Source organism: Sciurus vulgaris (genome assembly GCF_902686455.1).
Source record: "Sciurus vulgaris genome assembly, chromosome: 3".
In the NCBI taxonomy this organism is placed as follows: Eukaryota; Metazoa; Chordata; class Mammalia; order Rodentia; family Sciuridae; genus Sciurus; species Sciurus vulgaris.
The window spans coordinates 70706669-70729020 of NC_136463.1; the positions used below are offsets into that span (position 1 = coordinate 70706669).

Genomic DNA, 22352 nt, shown 5'->3' on the forward strand with positions numbered 1-22352 from the left:
GACATTGAAGTTAAAGCCCAGGACTCTTACTTTATGACTGGTGAGACTGGCTTGCTGGATGATAAGATCATACTTAGAGATTGGAGTTAAATACAGAGGTCAAGAAAAGTCCACATTTTTGTCTTGCCCTCAAAGTCAGCCTGAACCCAGGGAATAAGAGAACCTCTCTAAGGAGCATTGCAACGCTGGGTCACACAACCTCCTGATCAAGGAGATTGTTGAGACTAGAGGATGAAAAATCACTCAGTGCATTCGCTGCAGAGTGTCGCTGGCTCTTTGCGGTACAAAATCCGTGGATATTTGTCACCACTTGCAGCAACAACTTGCACGGGTCTTATGGGTGGTGGAGTGGAAACTGAGGCACTTCTATCTTTCTCTTTAGTGCACTGCTTTCTTGCTTGTTTGTTTATAGAGGATAGAGGAAATGACGTTTACTTGCTTTGAGAGGAGAGAGAGAGAGACTTTGCTTATCAAAGAGAAAGAGACTTTGCTTAAGAGAGACTTTGAGAGAAGGACAGGCTTTGATTAGAGCTTAGAGGAAGAGACTTGCTGTGTCTTAAAGTCCTGCATCCTGTGAACTAAGGGTACGTCTACCTAAGGTGCCCTAGTGATGCGTCTCAGTTCTCCGTTCTGCGATCTGCCTTCCGCCGCTGCCCCTACTCGCTGCTGCTGCACGTGTTCTTCTGCTTCTGTGTCCTAGCTGCTTTTCTGCTAATGGCTGCTGTAGCGTGTTTTTCCCTCTGACTGCTGCCGCGCGTGTGTCTTCCTCTACTGCTTTTCTGCTAATGGCTGCTGTCCGTCCCTACTAGCTGCTTCCGCGCGTGTCTTCTGCTGCTGTTTTTCTGCTAATGGCTGTTGCCGCATTTCCTAGCTGCTTTTCCCTGTGTGTGTCTTCTTCTACTGCTTTTCTGCTAATGGCTGCTGTCATGTGTGTGTCCTGCTGCTTCTCTGCTAATGGCTGCTGTGTGTTTTCCCCTCTAGCTGCTGCGTGTGTGTCTTCTTCTCTCTGGCTGCTGCCTCGCGTGTTTTTCTCTCTGGCTGTTTTCTGTTAATGGCTGCTGCGTGCCTGTCTCGCTCCGCCTACGCTTATATCACCTCCAGGAGGTGGAGAGCAGGGCCACGCCTCCCACGCAAAGATTAGGCGAGACGCTCCGAGCAGGCAATTAGTGCTCGAGAACACATGCGCATACATTGTGTGCGTGGACGAGAAAATCACCTGAGTGTGCTTATGTCAATTAACCTCCTCACTGCTGATGTGATCAGGCGCCATCCCAACGCCGCCAGCATGGCACAGCCCCCAACAGCAGAGGAGGGTCATGGAAAAAGGGAAACATCCCTTGATGCTTCCAAAGGAAGTCACCTCATCAAGAGACCCTGCCTAACCAAAGTCACTGGTGGAACTAGGAAGCCGCTCTTAAGTTCTCTATGAGTGACCCCTGTGGGAACTCAGCTGACTCTTTAACAAGACAGGAACCAGGTCAATTTGACCAGCTTGATCTTAGACACCCAGCAAAACAGTTAAAACCAAAATATAGCCATTCTTGGGCATTTAAAGGAAATAATAGTTAAATGTAACTTAAGATGTACACTTGTATTAGCCCACTAGAGTAAAGACAAGAATCTACAAATGAAAGAAAGTTTCTTCAGCAAATGTGCCTGATAACTATCAAGAGAAACTGCCAGAGTCAGAAGTTTTTAGTCAGTTTAAGGCCTGCCGACCTTCCTAAGCTACACAGGTAGACTTAATCTATGTTTGCTAGTATGCTTATCTATTCCTAAGTAACAGAAGTATAGAGATCTCTACTAAACACAGGTTATACCAATAAAGGAATATTTTACAAAATCAGATGACATTAAATAGCTTAGCCATATTTTCTGGGGACATCTATGACATTAAGAGTTAAATGTTGTGTTTACATTCCTGATAACCTGGACAATGTTAAAGTCCCCAAATAAAGGCCTTGTCCTCTCCAGCCTTTGCTAGGCCTAGTTATGGGAACAATTTCTCAGTTCTTCCACCTCCTGGTGAAAGATTAACTTCTGTCATTTTCATGATACTCAGTGGCATGTTTCAGATGCTGCAACATTTACTTTGTACTAATCTCATTTCAGTACTCATGTCTTTTTGTTCTTCTATCATAGAAGCACCCACCCTCAGATGACTTCACAACCTGCTCTTCCCCAACCAGACTTCTTCCTTGGACCCCTCGATTGACCCGATTTTTAAAAAAGGAACTCCAAACTGCTTGCCCCTCGCTGCCCCCTTTCAGCTTTGAAGCAGCCAGAACGACCAACGCCCCTTTTTATTTCCTTAACAAGCAGTTAGGAGTTCCTAAAGTTAAAGGGGGGAATGAAGCCAGAATTGGGAACAGGTAGTTAGTGTAGAAATAGGGGATCGGGTCAAATCAAGGAAATGGAGGCCATAAAGTCATCTGCCTCTGCAAGTTGGAGACTGCCCCTGGAAGAATGGAATGTCAAGGATCTCCGGAGGCCATTGATTACCAAATTTACCTGCCTTTATCAAGGACTGTTTATCAAGGACTGCAAAGAAGGGGCTGCTAATTGGTGCCCCCTGGGCCCTTGCCTGCCTGAAAAGTCAATGGCATCGCCACCTGCATTCACGCTTTGCATGTCAAGCCTTCACCACCACCAGACCCAACGTGGAAAGTGGAAAAATTGGACAACCCCCTCAAGCTCCGCATCCACCGTGTTCCTGCTCCTGTTGACGCACCTCCCGCCAATAAGTAGTCCCAACCCCCATGCCCCCCAACAACTAACATGGCAGGTCCTCTCCTAGACTGGAGATATAATATGGAGCACCACCAGGGAGAAACCCCTTTGGGCTTGGTGGCCGTCCCTAACCCCAGACATCTGCGCCTTAGTAGCTGGGTTAGATAATTGGGATATCCCTACCCTGACTTCTGACGAGGCCCGTAGATGTTGGCCAACATCACCCAGGCCTTTTGGGGGAACAGAATACCGCCTAGATGAAGGGTACAACCCAGAATGTAACTACCCACGCTCCCGTGACAATCTAAAACAGACCCCTTTCTATGTCTGCCCCCGGGATGGGAGGTCACAGAATATGGCAAGGAAGTGCGGAGGTATAGACCATTATTATTGCTCTGCATGGGGGTATGGGACTACTGGCAACACTTATTGGCACCCCACCTCCTCCTGGGATTTAATAACCATACAGCAAAATGTTACGGCAGCCAAATGTAACAACTAAGGGTGGTGTAACCCTCTGAACATCTCCTTCACGGAGTCACCTTCATCAGGGAGAGAGTAAGTGCTGTACAGGTACTAATGCTCAGGCAACAATACCAGTCCCTCCGCCAAGGAAATAGCTTTGGAGAAGAGTATATAGAGACAGAAGTTCCATGATTAGAACTTACCAAAAAAGAAAATGGGGAAATGAAAGAGTGGACATTTTTTTAAGCTGTCTGTTTTATCTCAACTCCCTAAAGTCTTCCTCCCAGTGACGGGAACAAAGCCTTTAAAGCTGTTCCAGGAAACAGCCCCAAACAGAGAGTAAAAGAGTAATTGGGGCAAGATAGTATTCAGGCAGTTAAGACACCAGAATCTGCACCCTGTTGTAAAACATTGTGAAACATGTTGTATGTTTTCAGCAAACCCAGACCCCCTTTGAAATTTCCCAGCAGCTTTGTTCCCCTTTTCCCTTTCATGTGCGACCCCTCCCGATGTGTGGTCTCTGGCTTTATAAACCTACAAGATTTTTTGCTCAGGACTCGACTCCTGGACTCCTGCGTGAGTCACGAGTTGGGTCCTCAGCGCTCTGGAATAAACACCTCTTGCGGTTTGCATCAAGTGATGCCTCCTGTGGTTGATTGGGGTTGCCGTCGATCTATGGGACAGAGTTGGGGTTTCCTTTTTGGGGGCCTTACACCATCACCTCTAGCAAGATCCCCAGACTGAAGTGAGTAATATATTATTAGGAAAACTCCACAGAATAACATCCAAGCTAGGGAAGCATACATCTGACATGCAATCCTTTTAGGATGAGTCTCTACAATCATCCTTCAGTGGAACTCGTCAAGCACTGCAAGGACAGCCAGGCGCCCCCACAGAAACATGTATAACATTTAGGTTTTTTATAAACCAGGTGCCCACTCAAGCTGTTTTTAAGAAATCTGGCTCTTTCTGCTTCCTGAGGGTGTGAGCTGCTTCCCTCTGCCACACCTCTGCCATGATAATCTGCCTTACCTCGAGCCCCAAGGAATGAAATCAGCCTTCTGTGAATTAAGACCTCTGAAACTGACCCGCCAACATGGGCCTGGTTTGCACCAAAACTGTGAAGAAGGCTACCGGGGTTATCATCGAGAAGTACTACACATGCCTGGGCAACGACTTCCATACCAACAAGCGTGTGTGCAAGGAGATTGCCATTATTCCCAGCAAGAAGCTCTGCAACAAGATCGCAGGGTATGTCACACATCTGATGAAGGGGATTCAGAGAGGCCCTGTGAGAGGCATCTCCATTAAGCTGCAGGAAGAGGAGAGCAAAAGTAGAGATAATTATGTTCCTAAGGTCTCTGCCTTGGATCAGATCATTGAAGTAGATCCTGACACTAAGGAAATGCTGAAGCTTTTGGACTTCAGCAGTCTCTCCAACTTGCAGGTCACTCAGCCTACTGTGGAGATGAATTTCAAAACGCCACGTGGAGCTGTCTGAATCTTTCTGCTATGCTGTAATATTTTCAGTAAACCTAGGACAACAACAACAACAAAAAGACATTACTGCCACTAGAGGAATGCTAAATACTTTACCCAGAGACACTGAGAAAGATGGCTGGAGGGCATCTCAGGAGCTGGTAATACCACACCCATCTCAAGCCCCAGGGACGAAAGGTGAAAATTCTCTTGAGAAGAGACCAGTGGGGCACCCTTCTTTCACGAGGGGCCTAGGAAGTTTATTCAATGTGCTCAGCCACCCAGACCCTCCGAGGCTACAGCAGCAAGGGTTCCCAGAGGCTTGGTTACTATTCGAGATGGTGGCAGATCTTGGTTTGAACCATGTAGGGTTGGTTCTGCAGGAATGCAGGATGCTGGAGTTAAGGGATCATGGATGTTTCTACCAAGATTTGAAATGAAGGCCTGGGAGGCCAGGCAAAGTGCAGCAGGGTCAGGGTCCCTGCGGGCACCACCTGAGAAGTCAAAGTGTGGAGAGATGTGGAGGAAGTCGAAGCTTCCGTGGAAACCCCCCAAATAAAGAAATGCCAGTAACATGGGACATCATCCTAGGAAAGCCACAGGAAAGGAGCAGAGGCAAGTCAACAGAAAGGCCACTTGGGCTGCGAGAAACAAGGCAGAGCTACACATGCCATTTGGAGAGAGTATAGTGCAAAAGGACGGGAAGCAGACCTCAACGGATTCAGAGAAGCCTTTCTTCCTTCCCCACTCGGGCACCCTTGGGGCCAATTTTCCAGATGGGAAAATAGCCCTCAGAGGGGATTTTTGATTTTATAGGGTGCAATGATATAATCGTTGGAAGCTGTGTACCTGCAGTTTTGACCATCAGGGGCTAGTCGTACAGGTTAAAATTTTAATTTTAGGAGGGTTCATTTAGGAGGGTAGTTGTAAAAAGGCTGAAACTCACTGGGGAGATAAGAGTCTGGATCCTGAGGGATAAGTACTCAAATCTCACCCATTGTCATTTAGGACTAATTCACCATGGGGGAAGGTCAAGGTTTAAGACCCAGCATTCAGTGTCACCCCTTTCCCCCAGGGCCCATTGTTATCAGGAAAGAATGCTCTGGAAGAGGTTTGCAGTTTGGCCAATTTCTCCTCCCTCCTTCCAAGCCTCACCATCCCTCCCTTTTCTTGGGGAGCTGTGTTATAGAATATTATTTTCCATAACTCTTCAGAGAGAAAATCAAGATGCCACGTGCTTCAGGTACAGGACATGGAGCTACACGTCTTGTTTACCCAGCTGGATTTCGGTCTTGCTTTGGTCCCATCCCTTCTTTCTATGCCCCTATTTTTGTAAATGGAAATGTTTACTCAGTACTTTTATATGTTGGATATTTGTAAATTGCTTTTAATTTTGTAGAAGCTCACAATGTGAAACTGCCTTGAGCCTCAAAGACTTTGGACTTGAACTTTGAGCTATGGGAACTCATGGAACTGTTGAGACTATGGGAACTCATGGACTAAATGTATTTGTATTGTCAGATGGTTGTGAGCTTTTGGGAGACAGGGGCAGAATGTTATGGTTTGGATGTGAGGTGTGCCCCAAAAGCTCACATGAGAGATGATGCAGGAAGGTTCAGAGCAGAAATGATTAGGTCGTATGAGACTTAACCCAATCAGTGAATGAATCCCTGGTGGGATTAATTGAAAAGGTAGGGTGTGGCTGGAGGAGATTGGAATTTGGGCGTGACTTTGGGTATATATATTTGTATCTATTGAGTGGAGACTCTCTGCTTCCTGAGGGTGTGAGCTGCTTCCCTGTGCCACACCTCTGCCATGATATTCTGCCTCACCTCCAGCCCCAAGGAATGGAGTCAGTCTTCTGTGGACTAAGACCTCTGAAACCGTAAGCCCTCAAATAAACTTTTTCTCCTTTAAAAAAAAAAAGAAAAGAAATCTGATGTCATCTGATTTCTGTAAAATAGCTTTCTCTTTAGCATTACCTCTGTTTTGCAGCTGGATTCCTTTAACAGTGTCATTTAGGCCCCTCTTGGTAAAGTTAGTCAGGAGTTTCATGTGCCACATGGCATCTTTTAGACAAATCTGAGGGATAAATATAGGGGCTAGATAATTATACTAGTGAAAAACAGATTTAGTTTGTCTAAGTAGGAGAATAGGAAATTTTTAAGTCTCATATTGACTCAGAACACACTTGTGACTCTGGCAGCATTTTGATAGTTATCAGGCACACCTATATAGGAACACTTCCTTTATAACCTCACAATTTTATTTACTTTTTGAGAGAACTGACATAAGTGTGCATCTCAAGATATATTAAAAGTGCCATTGTCTTTCCTTTTAAGTATGATTATGCTTTGGTTATACTCTCTGACAAGTGTTTAAGAACAAGTCAGTTGAAATTGACCTTGTTCTTATCTATTCTTAGGATCAGCTAAGATTTCTCAGATGTCACTCTTGGGAACCTGTGAGAAGCTTCCTGGCTTCTTAGTCTTATTTTATCAGTTGTGCCATCTAAGGTCACTGTCTTGCTGGCCATATGTGGCTTCCCTTTGAAGCATCAGGGACATTTCCCTCTCCAATGACACTCCTCTTTTCAGAATGTGCACTGGTTGGCTTCCTACTCTCTAGAGTCCTTTTTATCCCTCTGATTGGGAGGTAAGAAAATTCACCAGAGTTCCATGGTCCTTGGAGGGTTCCCATCCTTCCCTGAATCCTAGCTAAACTTCCAGGGCAAAGGCCAAAATGTTGGCAGCTTTTTCCTTGGCCTTTTACCTTCCTTGAATTTGTTCTCCAAGTTTTGTGTTTTAAGCATTCAGTAGACCAGTTTCATCAGTCTTAAAATTGAACTAATCAGTTATAATTTCAATTTTATAATTTTACATTTATAACTGTAAAATTTAATGACCCTTTCACTTAATTGGGGTCAGTATTAGTACTGGAAGTTAGCCTTATATCCTGTCTGTCCTATAGGATTGTCAAATTAACTCAGGTTGTTCTTTTAGAAGCAGTACTTCTGCAAAATTCTAACAGGCAACAGTTACAAAGTTATATGAGGAGAATATAAAATATATAAAAATTTATCTTTGGTATCTATTTACCCTCTACAAAGACCCTAACCCTAACCCTAACCCCCGAGCTTACAGAAAGGATCAACGGTAGCATCAATGGTATTGCCACATCTTAAAGGCCCAGTAACAGATACAAACAAAAACACAGAGGAAGACAAACAGAGAATTTCTGAAGGGTAATGGAAAATAATATCCCTGCAACAGAACCCCCAAAGGAAAATGGAGAGTGCGGCTCTGGAGGAGGGAGGGGAAACTAGCCAAGGAACAATGGGCCCCGGGGGAAGGGGGCAGATACCGAATGCTGGACCCTAAACCATGACCTTCCCCCAAGGTTAATTAGTCCTAAGAAGAAGCACAGCAAATAAATATCAATGGGCAAGATTTGAGTACTCATCCCTGGTATCTGGACTTTTATCTCCCCAGACAACACTGAGTTTCAACCTTTTTTACAGCTACCTTCCTAAATTAGAGTTTTAACCTGTTCAACTAGCCCCTGATGGTCAAAACTGCATGTATACAGCTCCCAATGATTACATCATTGTACCCAAATTCCCCTCTGTAACTGGGACCATTTTCCCATCTGAAAAGTGGACCCCAATAGCATCCAGGTCTGTGAAGGAATAAAGCCTTCTCTGAATCCATGAATATCTGCATCCCATCCTTTCGCACTTACAATTTCTGAAACCATGGCCAACAGATGGGAACTTTCACAACAGAAAGACCAGATGGGGGTAAATTCCCCCACGTTCTCAACTCTTGTTTACTGTGATTTCTACCCTAGTAGCACCACAGATGTCCCCCAAAAGAGGGATCAGATGTTCCCACAAAGAGGAACAAAATGTGTAGAGCCAAGGGTTTTGGTGTGCACACCAAGAGAACTTACCAGATGGCCAAGGTGTCATAACTTTGTGAGTTCAGTTTTCTTTTTCTCAATGTAGACCAAGATTGAGCAATGCATACAGTTCAGGGAGACAAGGTGGGTGTTCCCTGAATCAAAAGTGGCTTAGGAAGCTGCTGGGACAGTCCCTCAGTCCCTCCCTTTACTCACACAAATAGCTACTCTTGTTTGACCCAAGGTAAACTCACCCCTCCTAACTCTACAGCAACTGGAGATCAGCAAGTTCACCTGCAACTTCACATCCTCAGCATGAATGTGAGGTTTCTTGGAGTGCCAATGCTGCCTAAGAAAACCAGAGCAGGGACAGTTCTTGGGTCCCATGTGAGTGAGTTACCAATTTGTTAGAAAAAGCTTTGTCTTTGCCCCCTGTGCCAATCCAATAAGGAGAACACTATTTTTAGAAAAAGGGGGAAAAGTTTTATTGCTTTGTAAGCAAAGGAGAAGCACAGGGGACTCCTATCCCAGAGGCTGCCTACCCCAGAGAACACAGGGTTTTTACAGAAGTGATTAATTCTAGGTGTTCCCTGTGAGGGACTTATGATTCACTTGTTAGTTTGGGAGACAGCCATTCCTTAGATCTTTTGGCACCATCCCTGAAGTCTGAATTACTTGGTTCCTATGGTGGTGTGTGCTCAAAGACAAATAACTCTCAGACTAGGATGAGAAAAAGGAAATCTTGTTATTTTTTCCTCTAGGTTAGGGATGGGGGGACAAAGGGGAGGTGAAGAAAAAAATGTCCATTTTAAAATAAGCCTCGGTGGCAGAGCAGCAAGGGCTATATTCAGAGCATGAGGTGGACCACAGAGAAGATATTCCTGTGAGTAAAGGGAGTGACTGAGGAACTGATACCAGTCTTCAAAATCAGGATCAGGTTCCTGTTCCCCTAGTATTGGAGATTAAACACATGAGAAGTACTAAAGTAAGTATAGAAAGCAAGTTTTATTTAAGGAAAAGAAAGTACAGAGATAGCAAACTTCTCCTGAGAGAAATGTGTGTGTAGAAGGGCCCAGGGCAGGGTGAAGGAGGTGTGTCTTGCCCTTTTATTGATCTCAGATTTCCTCTCCCCCTCTCCACCTCCTCTTTCTACCCTGCATATGTGCCCAGAGGCACAAAAGAGCAGCCCCAGGGGGTAATCTCTTGAGTTGGAAAGTGGAGGTGTTAGCAGCAGTTTGAGTGGGGGAGTGCAAGATGGAGGAGGTAGAAACCCATTTCCTTTTCTCTGATAATTAGCACTCATCTTTCTGACCAGTTTATTATCTGTGCTGACGCCCTGTCATTTTTCCCTGTCAGAATCATTCCAGCAGCAACTGAAGCTCCTTTTGCTTTGGAAAATTCCTGCCATTTCCTCTGAATGTATGAGTTTCTCCATCAATTATTCTACTTTGAGAAAAAGGAAATTGAACAAAATAAAGTCACAACACCTTGGCCATCTGGTAAGCTCCCCTGTGTGCATGCCAAGACCCTTGATTTCACACATTTGGTTCCCTTTTGTGGTAACATCTGGTATCTCTTAATGGGAACATTTGTGCTACTGCTGGTGTAGAAGTCATGGTTAAGTGGAAGTAGGGACCCTAAGGGATTTCCCCCTCTTATCTATCTATCTGTTTTAAAGATTCCCATTTGTAGGCCATGGTTTTGGGAATCCTCTCTGGTTGTCTGTCTGCTTTCGTTTGCATATGTTACTGGCCTTTAAGACAAGTGCAATGTGAGAAATAGAAAGTCTGATGTTCCATTTTCGGAAGATAATGTTTAGCCTTAAACATAAAATTAGGATGTAAGAAAGGCAGCCAGAGGCAAAATAGAGCAGAATGGAAAGTTACACGATAACACAATAGCCTATGAATGTGGCAGAACTGAAATTCATACACCTGATTAGCCTCTTGACAAACAAGGTGGGGGAAGGTGTCAACCTAACCAACAAAGATAGAAATCTTTCTGTTAAGAAATAGCAACTCAGGTCCTGGGATGTAGCTCTGCGGCAAAGCGTTCAAGGGTCTGAGCTGCCTTGGGACCCGAACTGAGCTGCATTTTTCTTACACTGTGTACACAACTGCCCTTGTTGGAGGTTTCTGGCACACTCAGAGTTCTCACTTTGTGAATCCTTGCATTCACAAAGCCCTGGGTTCAACCCTCAGTTGAAAGAAAAAGAAAGAAAGAAAGAAAGAAAGAAAGAAAGAAAGAAAGAAAGAAAGAAAGAAAGAAAGAAAGAAAGAAAGGAAGGAAGGAAGGAAGGAAGGAAGGAAGGAAGGAAGGAAGGAAGGAAGGAAGGAAGGAAGGAACTTAGGTAAAAAATTAAGAGCTGCATATGCATCAGAATGCATTCACCCTAAGGCTTTCCTACTACAAGAGAAAAAGAGGTGGGAATATTTAAAGTTATATTTCTTTAAATAACTCAGTGGGAGACAGTAAAACCTAGGTAACATTCAGGAAGACTGTACACCTCATAGTGGTCAATCAATGAGGAACCAGAGGAGGGACCTTGCACTCTAGGGAATAAAATGCTGGTTGTACCTAATCTGTGTGTCTCTGCCTCCTGCCAACCCCCAGACACCCAGTTTTGCAAGACCATCATTAAAGTAAAGCCTCACTTTTTGCTACACCTTGTGTCTCTCAGTGCATTCTTTAGGTTTGGACAGGTGAGCATGTTTCTGACAACCTGAGGGTGTAAGGAATCTGGCTTCCCCACCGCCTGTCAATCTGCATTCACCCACCTCTCCGGTTACAGAAATTTCCGGCCTCCCCATCACCTGTCAGTCTGCATTCTTCCCGCCTCTCACGTTACAGGAATTTCCGGCTTATGCTGCCGTAATCTTCCTGCCTCCCACATTATGTTCTAATATGTCATTGGTCCATCAGTCAGTCTGTAAGAATTCTCCTCCGCGATTGGTTCCTCTCAGCCCGTGAAATTCCTATGTCTGAGAGAAACCTTGCGTCATGCTCTCTCTTTCCTTCTTCCCTTTCTCCTGAGCAGGCGTGAATCGTCTGCTTAAAATAAAAGTTCCTTGTGTGAGACCTGTATCTTTGGAGCGTTTCTGGGAGCTAGCGACGAACCATAACTGCCCCTAACATCTGGTGCCGAAGACTCGGGGATGGGTTTTTCCACTAACTAAGCAAAAGGAATCCCATCCGATAGCCCCAGTGCCCGTGGATACAGGCTCACCTTCCATTTACCTGGATGCCCAATTTTCTGCATACTACAACACCGGACTCCAGAATTGGTGAGTTCCCCTTAGGCAGGCCCCTGACCACTTAAACACATCTCAGCAGCCACCGGCTTCCGCCGTGGCAATGCCTCCCCTCCCCCCGTATCTGAGAAGCAACCATTCCTGCGGTTCCCTCAGCTACGGCTCGCGGTTTCCTCCCGCCGCCCTGCAGCTTCCTGCCTGCTGCTTCGGCAGCCCGATTGCCGAGGTGTGGGGGTATCTCCTTGGTCCCCATAGCTGGTCCTAGTTGCTGGGTGGACTCCTGATTTTTATGGTGCTGAGATTCTTTCTCAGGGTTTGAAGTTCTTTTATTTCCTGCTGCGTCTCACTCCAAATCCTGATCAGGTCTTCAAATTCTCTCGGTTAATGCCTGGTTAAACATTGGTTTTTTTGATAACCACCAAACCTCTGTTTTAACCTCTCGTTGCCTGGCACCGTGGTCTTGGGACGCCAAAATCACTAGCCAGGTGGGTCTCAGCTTACCATGGGATTCAGGACATCCAGCTCAGCAGACTCGCCCCTGAGATGCTTATTAAATCATCTCAAACCCCTTCACCTATTCCCTGAATCAGAGCTAAATTGTCCTTTAGATAGTAAGTCAGAATGGTCTATTTATGACACCCTAAATTCTAGCTTTGTACTAGGTATAATTATATGCCTAATTGTACTAGTTATAATTAAGTACATATGTGAGCAACCTGGTGAATGGAAAGGAACTTTTCCCCTTCATGTTTTTCCTTTCTTTCTTGCTGCTTCTCCTCCCCCTTTTAATCCTTTCTCTTCTAAGTTTAATCCAGCTGATGAGTCATGTCCTTACAGATCTCCTACTGCAGAAGTTCCTGTTCATTCCTCTCCTTTGCCTCATTCTGTTTCTCCTTCCACTCCTCCATTGAGCCTACCAAGTTCCCCCACCACGCAGTCTCGTACACACATTCTAGCTTCTTTACGGGAGGTAACTAGCGTGGAGGGAGTAAAACCCGAACTCGTTCTCTTGGCTAATTCCTTATTTTCAAATCTTTCTCTCTTAGCTCTCCCTGCAGGCTCAAGAAATTAAAAGGACCTAAGCATCAAGTTTTTGCTAGAACGTATTAGCCCCTTTCAGATTCAGATCTCAGTCAAGGGTTACATTGAAATGTAAATGAAGAAAAGCGCAGTAGGAAACCAGTTTCAAACCCAAGAAATAAAAAAGTGTAAAAGTGTCCATTTTAAATTTCTCCCGGGCTACAACTCAGAATACTTTTCTCCCTTTCAACTTTTCTCTCCTTCTCATTTTCTCATGCTTTAATTAATAACCATTATCATTTTTCTTCCAGGACTTTGTTTTACTTAAATGCTATATTTTTGAGCTCACATTTTTGATCCTACAGACCTAGGTTAATGATTTTTGATCAGTTCTTTTTATCCAACTCGAGTTATTTTTGGACATCCATTATATTGCAATGGAAATAAATATTACAAGGCCTTTGTTTTGTGTTAAATATAAGCGTGCATAAAAATTAAAATTTTAAAAGTGGATCCAAATATTTTTAATTCACGTGATTTAATGAGGTTCAATTTAAATTGGGTAAACTAATAGAATTAACTCACAAGGCTCTAGGTGGTTACACTAATAAAAAATGTTTATAAAATGTCTAACATCAATTTTTCTAGGAATTTTCTTCAACAGGAAAGAGACGGCAAATACTGTTGGTACACTTGTCTGATATTTTGGTTTTTCTACAATAAGATGAGTGAATTGGAGTTGACATATATGGGATTACTCAAATGTGTTTGTTAGAGACATCTGATTAATTTATAAAGCTATTCCATGGAGTAACATACTTAAAAACATTATTCTTTGTATATTAAATGTGTTCATATTTTCCAGGTACACAACCCTTTAAAGCAGAAAATTTATCAAGCTGCTGTTCTCCAAATTAAACTTTGTAATGAAAACCTATCATTTAATGTTCTATTATAGGACCTGTCATCAATAGGGTATATGTAAAATGACATTTAAGAAAGAGTGTAATATACAGTAGCAAAAATGGAACAACAGTGACTAAAATTGGGGTCTCTGATGACCTCATGTGGCATGCCTGGTGCCTGGGAGTGTGCCTGTGCAGGGGCACAAGACACCTAACTGCTGTGGCAGTACATTGATCTCAGGCACACAGCTCTTGGGCAGGAAGGAATTCTTTTGCTAGATAACCAGTGTTTCATCAGCTCCCTTCTCTGGTTCCTGCCCATCTTACAGTAACTTTGGAATTGCTGACATAACACTTTAGAGCCACATTTCCATCAGAGAACAGAGCTCCATCTGATCTCAGTTTAATCTTCAAAATCTGTGTTTATATACTCCTTTGCCCCTCACTGAAAAGCCCACGTTACCTGAGATAAGACTCTGCCTCACCACCCTGCTACACATTACAATGGCTCCAAAGTAAGCCTGATTTTAACTCATTTAAAGTTGTGCTCAAAAGTTTAATGTTTGTTGTAAAGATTACTGTGATCTCAAGTGGGAACTCAGCCAAAATTCAAAATAGCTATTGCACAAACTGAATGTTTTACTGTTGATGACTCCATTTTGTATTTTCCTTATAAACTCTAATTGTTGCCTGATCAATATTTTGCAGAAGTACTGCTTCAAGAGGAAACATCATAAATTAACTTGGAATAGTAAGCCATCACCTATAGAACAGATAATGTAAACCCCAATTAAATAAAAGGGGGTAAATAACTGTAAAGTTATAGACATTAAAGCTAAAGCCCAATACTCTTACTTTATGACTGGTGAGACTATCTTGCTTGATGGTGAAGATCAAACTTAAAGATTGAGATTAAATACAGAGGTCAAGACTGTTCACCTGTGCCGCGCCCAGAGCTGCTGGCTAACTGAGCGCCCCCGCCCCGCCTGGACGCCCGCCCACCGCCACCGTCATGCCCTTCTCCAATGGCCACAATGCGCTGAAGCTGCGCTTCCCTGCAGAGGATGAGTACCCCGACCTGAGCGTGCATAACAACCACATGGCCAAAGTGCTGACCCCCGAGCTGTACGCAGAGCTGCGCGCCAAGAGTACACCAAGCGGCTTCACGCTGGACGACGTCATCCGGACTGGCATGGACAACCCGGGCCACCTGTACATCATGACCGTGGGCTGCGTGGTGGCGACGAGGAGTCATATGACGTGTTCAAGGCACTTTTCAACCCCATCATCGAGGACCAGCACGGCGGCTACCAGCCCAGTGATGAACACAAAACGGACCTAAACCCAGACAACCTGCAGGGCAGCGATGACCTGGACCCCAACTACATGCTGAGCTCGCGGGTGCGCACAGGCCGCAGCATCTGCGGCTTCTGCCTTCCCCCACACTGCAGCCGTGGGGAGCGCCGGGCCATCGAGAAGCTCATGGTGGAAGCCCTGTTGAGCCTGGACAGCAATCTGGCGGGCAGGTACTATGCGCTCAAGAGCATGACCGAGGCGGAGCAGCAGCAACTCATCGACGACCACTTCCTCTTCAACAAGCCGGTGTCGCCCCTGCTGTTGGCCTCGGGCATGGCCCGTGACTGGCCCGATGCCCGTGGCATCTGGCACAATGACAATAAGACTTTCCTGGTGTGGATCAATGAGGAGGACCACCTGAGGGTCATCTCTATGCAGAAGGGGGACAACATGAAGGAGGTGTTCACTCGCTTCTGCACTGGCCTCACCCAGATTGAAACTCTCTTCAAATCCAAGAACTACGAGTTCATGTGGAACCCTCACCTGGGCTACATTCTCACCTGCCCCTCCAACCTGGGCACAGGGCCGTGGGCAGGTGTGCACATCAAGCTGCCTCACCTGGGCAAGCACGAGAAGTTCTCAGAGGTTCTCAAGTGGCTGAGGCTTCAGAAGCAGGGCACAGGTGCAGGGCAGGTGACACAGGCAGCCCTCCCACCTGGGCAGACTTCTTCCACCTTGCTGACCTGGCTGTCCTCTCCCTATCCCCAGGTGGTGTGGACATGGCTGCCATGGGTGGGGTTTTTGACGTCTCCAATGCAGACCACCTGGGCTTTTCGGAGGTGGAGCTGGTACAGATGGTGGTGGATGGAGTGAAGCTGCTAATCGAGATGGAGCAGCAGCTGGAGTAGGGCCAGGCCATTGATGACCTCATGTCTGCCCAGAAGTGAAGCCTGACCCATACCACCACCAGCCTGCTGCTTCCTAACTTATTGCACGGGCAGTGCCCACCATGCACCCCTGATGTTCACCGCCTGGCGGCTGAGCCCTTAGCCTTGCTGTAGAGACTTTTTTGTCCCTGGGTAGAGTTTATTTTTGTGGTGGCTGAGCTGTTGCTGATGCTGAAATAAACTAGGGTTTTGGCCTGCCCTGAAAAAAATAAAATACAGAGGTCAAGAAAAGTCCATATTTGGGTCTTGCCCTCAAAGTCAGCCTGAACCCAGGGAACAAGAGGACTTCTCCAAGGAGCTTTGCAACTCTGGGTCACACAACCTCCTGACCAAGGAGATTGATGAAGCCGCTGGAGGAAAAGCCACTCAGTGTATCTGCTGCAGAGGAGGGTCATGGAAAAAAGGGAGACATCCCTGATGCTTTCAAGGAAAGCCACATCATCGAGAAGACCCTGCCCTAACCAAATGGCACTAATGGAGCTAAGAAGCTGCTCTTAAGTTCTCTATGAGTGACCCCTGTGGAAACTCAGCTGACTCTTTAACAGACAGGAACAGGTCACTTTGACCAGCTTGATCTTAAACACCTAGCAAATCAGTTAAAACCAAAGTATAGCCATTCTTGGGCATTTAAAAATAATAGTAACTACCAAGAGAAACTGCCAGAGTCAGAAGTTTTTAGTCAGTTTAAGGCCTACAGACACAGGTAGGCTTAATCTATGTTTGCTAGTAACAGAAGTATAGAGAGATCTCTACTAAATGTTGTGTTCACATTCCTGATAACCTAGATAATGTTAAAGCTCCCAAATAAAGGCCTGTCCTCTCTAGCCTTTGCTAGGCCTTGTTATGGGAACAACTTCTCAGTTCTTCCACCCCTGGTGAGGAATTATTGACTTCTGTCATCTTTATGATATGCATTAGCATGTTCCAGATCCTGCAACATTTATATTGTATCAATCTCATTTCAGTGCTCATGTCTTTTTGTTCTTCTCCCATAGATGTACCCATCCCCAGATGCCTTTATAGCCTGCTCTCCCTGCAACCGGACTTCTACCATGAACCCCTCAATTGACCCGATTTCTAAAAAGGAACCTCCAAACTGCTTGCCCCACGCTGCCCACTTCCAGCTCGAAGAAGTCAGATCGGTCATCACCCCTTTTCCCTACAGCAGTGAAGGAGTTCCTAGTATTAGAGGGGTAAATGAAGTCAGAATTGGGGACAGGCAGTTAATGCAGAAATAGGGGATCAATCAAATCGAGAAAATGAAGTCCATGAAAATCATCTGCCTTTGGAAGCCTGGGAGGAGAATGAACTTTTTACATCTCACCTGCAAAACCAACCCCAGTCACCTAGGCAGTAAGGAGAGAGAAGACTTCAAAACGAACTGGAGAGCAAGATTTTTTTATTTTTTATAAAAAAGGAAATGGGGGAATGTAAGGAATCTGGCTTCCCCCACCACCTGTCAGTCTGCGTTCGCCCGCCTCTCCGGTTACAGGAATTCCCGGCCTCCCCATCACCTGTCAGTCTGCATTCTTCCCGCCTCTCACGTTACAGGAATTTCCGGCTTACGCTGCCCTAATCTTCCTGCCTCCCACATTATGTTCTAATATGTCATTGGTCCATCAGTCAGTCTGTAAGAATTCTCCTCCGCGATTGGTTCCTCTCAGCCCGTGAAATTCCTATCTGAGAGAAACCTTGCATCATGCTCTCTCTTTCCTTCTTCCCTTTCCCCCGAGCAGGCGTGAATCGTCTGCATAAAATAAAAGTTCCTTGTGTGAGACCTGTATCTGTGGAGTGTTTCTGGGAGCTAGCGACGAACCATAACTGCCCCTAACAGAGGGCGCCTCTGGGATCTCTGTATTTGTGAAGTTGAACTCTGGTAGGGAGAGGAGACACCTTTCATCCCACTTTGAGTGTCCTGCTCTGCCCAGATGTGCCATCCCCCACAGAGACCATAGAAAGACCCGAGACTATTTTGGATGGCAGTGAAAGCAACACTGTGAGTCGGGGAGACAAAATAAACCAAACCAACCAAAGCAAATCAAACCAATAAACAGGCACTAGCAACCAAGCGAACTCATTCACCAGCCAGGATAGGAAAAACAGGAGTAGGAATACTGCCTTGGTGATTGGACATTTTTGGAGGATGAGTATTTGTGACTGAGATGTGTCTTCGGATGTGAAGTTGGTGCTAAGTCCTGATCCATAGTTCCATTCTTTTGCAAGGGAAGTGGCTGGAGCACTCCAGACAGGGGAACTCACACCTGAGATTCTGTTACATGGATAACCAGAGCGTCCACTTGGGGCTGGGAGGGAGAGAGAGAGAAATGGCGCAGGAGCTTCCCCTAAGTAGTGGAATTTTGGGACTAACAACGGACCAATGACTGAGAAGGGGACTCTCATGCTGACTAGTGGACCAATAACTGGCTAGGATGTACACAGACTGACAATCTAGGTTGTAAGATGGGAGGGGGAGAAATGGCTGCAGCATAAAGGGCGGGGGAGCAGTTTATATTATACACAGGAAGCTCAAAGAATGCAAGAAATCCCTAGTAAAGGGGACTGAGCAGGCAGGGCGCCCAGGGTGAACAAGAAATCTCCAAGAAGATGGGTTGAGTACCCAGGGCAGAGGGACTCAGTTATAGGAACCTACAAATAATGGGGAAATAGAATAAAAATTTTAGGCCTAGGGACAAGGAAGGAAAATGGAAAGATGTAAAAGTCTTTCCCTGAAAAGCTTTTTCCTGAGAAAATTTTGAATTTCCATATTCTTTATTTTTTTTTTCTTTAATTCTTTGTTTTTAATGGACAGAAGAGTCCATTTTGGACTTCCACATTCTTTAACATTTTGTTCTCATTAGTCTGGTTTTGTCTAACAAGTTTCTAGCTCGCCATTTTTCTTTCTGCTGTTTTTTCCCCAGAGACCAGTTATTCAAGGGTCAATTCTAAAATACACTAGGAAAGGAAAGAGATGTTCTCCTTTGAGGAGCTGTAAGCAGGGAAAATAAACTATTGTCATGATGGGACTAAATACGCCCCCTTGGGGGATGAATGGCCACCTGAATCTTTGATTTCAGCATCCACTGGGCTTACAGACTCTATTCCTAAAGTCCCCATTTGCATAGGCCCTTTCCATGTCTGAGTTATTCTGTAAAATCTGTGACAGCCTCTATTTTAATTTCTAAACGGTCAATTTACATTGGTAAGAACAAATATATCTTTAAATTACTAGCCTACATGTTTTTCTAGGTGGTCAGCCAATCAAGAAAACATTAGTTTCTATAAAATTTTAAAAATACAATGTCCTTTGCTTCTATGGGTTTTTCTTTGACAGGAATAACTGAAATAAAGTGTGAATTATTGTTGTCTGATACTTTGGTTTTCATGGGTAGCCTAAGTTAAAAATGGGTAATTAGATTTAACATAAAAGGGATGCAAATTTATATATGTGCCTCTTAGAATAGATTCTTGATTAATTTTCAAATTAAATTCTGAAACATTAATTGCTAAATTTAAATTTAAGTACTCTTGGCTTTTTAAATTCCATGAGGAAAAATATCTTTGGGTCTATTAAATGTATTTTTATAAGTCAGTATGTGAAAAGAACAGTTTTAAGGTTACTTTTCTTCTGGGCCTAAAGTAAAAGCAAAGTTATTAAGAGTTAAAATTCTAATAGGTATAATTCTATATGCAAGAAATACGAAAAATTTCAACTGAGTTTTGATTGATGTACTCTAAAAAAGGAAAACTATTTCATCTTATTAAAAAGCAAATTTGTCTCAATTCAGAAATTTTATAACAATTGTTTCAGAATATAAATTTAAGAGAATTAGCACAAAGTTATTTAAGGGTTTTTCTAAGGTCAAATTTTTGTGTATTGACATGAGTAAAGTCTAAAACATTGATCTGCTCTTATAAACATATCTGATTCAAAATAAGTCTCAATGGCAGAGCAGCAAGTGCAATATTCAAAGCATGAGATTGACCACTGTTGTATGCTTATGTCCCAATTAAATATATTTAAATATATGCATCTCCTAAAGCATTTATCATTTCATTGTGGTAAAACCACCAAATTGTTTTCTCTTCTAGGTTACTAGGGATTGAACCCAAGGACTCTTTACCACTGAACTATAGTCCCAGCCCTTTTAACTTTTTATTTTTGAGAGAGGGTCTCACTGTTGCCCAGGATGGCTTCAAACTGTGATCCTCCTGCCTCAGCTCCCTGAGTCTGTAGGATTACAGGTGCACAGCACCATACCAGGCTAATTTTTTATGAAATTTGTTTTCTTGAATTTCTAGAGAGAAATATGATTTATGTAGTTTTTCTATCTTTACCTGGTCTTCTCTCCTGTGACACACAACAATTTTCTCTGGAGACTTCCTGGCTCTGTCCTTCTCCCCACTTCTATAGTGTCACCTCTCTCATGACCCCTACTGTGACAGTGTCCTGCATTGAGTCTGTCCATCAGCATAGGGAGAACTTTATGACAGCTTAGAGGGAAGCACAGCCACTGTCCCACCAAAATCTAATTGTGCCCTTTAAATGGTGTGTGCTTTCTGATTTGTTTAGCTTTAAAGTTATTTTTATTATATGCACATTTTTAAATTATTTAATCTCTGAATTTATTTTTACTGATTTTTTACGTCAATGTATTCTGATAATTAAATTTTAGGTTATAAATTATTTACATGAGCTGTCTTTGGTTTTGAGTTATTTACATTTGAATCATTTGACTTGAATCATTCATTTTCCTTTCATTGATATTTATTTATAGTACTTAGAATAGAACCCAGGAGTGCTTTATACTTGAGCTACATTCCCAACCCCCTACATCTCTTTTCCTCTTCTATTTATTTATTTATTTGTTTGTTTTATTTTTTTAAGACAGGCTTTTGCTAAGTGACTGACTCTGGTTTGAATCAACCTCCCAAGTCAGTAGGATTACAGATGAACACCACCATGCCTGTCTATCTTTGCAACTCTTGCACCTTCTCTCCAATGCTCTCCCTTCTGTTGTCCCCAGGGGTGGCAAAAAAACTCTGTTGCTGCTGCTCAATTCACAATAGCTAGATTGTGGAACCAACACATTCAAATGATGAATAAAGAAACTGTGGTATATATACACAATGAAATATTAGTCATAAAGAAGGATAAAATTATGGCATTATCCATTTGTAAATGGATGAAATTGAAAAATACCATGCTAAGTGAAAGAGGCCAAGCCCAAAAGACCAAAGACAGAATGTTTTCTCTGAAAAGTAGATGATGATTCATGAGGGGGAGGTGGTGGTGGAGGAAGAGAAGAATGAAGGAATTTTGGATGGTGTAGAGCAAAATGGGGAAGGGGGGTGGGGAAGGAAAGATAATAGAATGAGACAGACAGTGTTACCCTATGGGCTACAGGTGCAGCTCAGTGATAGAGGCACAAGGCACTGAGTTCAATCTCTACCACCAAAATTAAATGAATAAAAATTAATTAAAATTCCTTTTTTCAGATGGGTGAGATGGTGCATGCCTGTAATCCCAGCTACTTGGGGAGACTCAGACAGGAAGATCCCAAGTTTGAGTCCATTCAGGGCAACTAAGTGAGAAACTATCACAAAATTAAAAGAGCTAGGGGTGTAGCTCAGGGGTAGAGTACCTGTGGGCTCTATTCCCAGTAATGGAGGAAAAAAAAAATCCCCTTTTTCTTTCATCTATTGTGACATGATAACATTTAAAAAAAAAAAAAAAAGCTTCTGTTGCTCATACCAGGCTACTGCTCTGGGTTTTCTCATACCTGATCATACCCTGATAATTGGTTCTTTTCTTTCTTTCTTTCTTTTCTTTCTTTTCTTTCTTTCTTTCTTTTCTTTCTTTCTTTCTTTCTTTCTTTCTTTCTTTCTTTCTTTCTTTCTTTCTTTCTTTCTTTCTTTCTTTCTTTTTCTTTCCTTTCTTTCTTTTCCCCAATGCCGTAGATTGAAACCAAGAGCACTATACAACTAAGCAACATCTTCAGCTCTTATTTTTTATTTTGAGACAGAATCTTCATAAATTGCCAAGTGTATCCTCAACTTGTGATCCTCCTGCCTCAACTCCCAAGTTGCTGGGATTACAAGTGTGTATCACTGTATCTAGCTGAATATTGGTACATTTGTAAATAGGAACCTTGAAAATATACCAACTTAAGTGTACAAGTTCAAAAGTCATACCTTATAATATTCATACAAAGTAATGAATGCATTCCTCTTTCATCTGTATTAATCCTACTATTCTCCCAATCTACTGCACTCATTAATTTAATTATATTTTTCATATTTTGACTCATTTTTTTTTCTTCTGTGTGTTCTTTTTTTGTCTCATGTCTTCTTGCTATTTA

At 43.5% G+C, this 22352-nt stretch overlaps 2 protein-coding genes and 1 long non-coding RNA gene across 3 annotated transcripts; all 3 read left to right on the forward strand.

The window, feature by feature from the left end:
* Positions 1–4289: 4289 nt before the first annotated feature.
* LOC306656910 (small ribosomal subunit protein eS17-like) lies at positions 4290–4742 on the forward strand. The gene has a single exon (XM_079132491.1). It carries the CDS (start codon positions 4292–4294, stop codon positions 4694–4696), a length of 405 nt encoding a protein of 134 aa, XP_078988617.1. The 5' UTR covers positions 4290–4291; the 3' UTR covers positions 4697–4742.
* Positions 4743–13464: 8722 nt separating this feature from the next.
* On the forward strand, positions 13465–16331 carry LOC306658594. The gene is made up of 3 exons (XR_013763096.1): positions 13465–13880; positions 14353–14674; positions 16213–16331. It is a non-coding gene; the product is annotated as an uncharacterized lncRNA (long non-coding RNA).
* Positions 14687–16187, forward strand: LOC306658593 (creatine kinase B-type-like). The gene is given in 3 exon segments (XM_079135723.1): positions 14687–14985; positions 14988–15728; positions 15815–16187. Coding segments are annotated over 3 exon segments (1104 nt in total). The 5' UTR covers positions 14687–14762; the 3' UTR covers positions 15955–16187.
* Positions 16332–22352: the final 6021 nt, after the last annotated feature.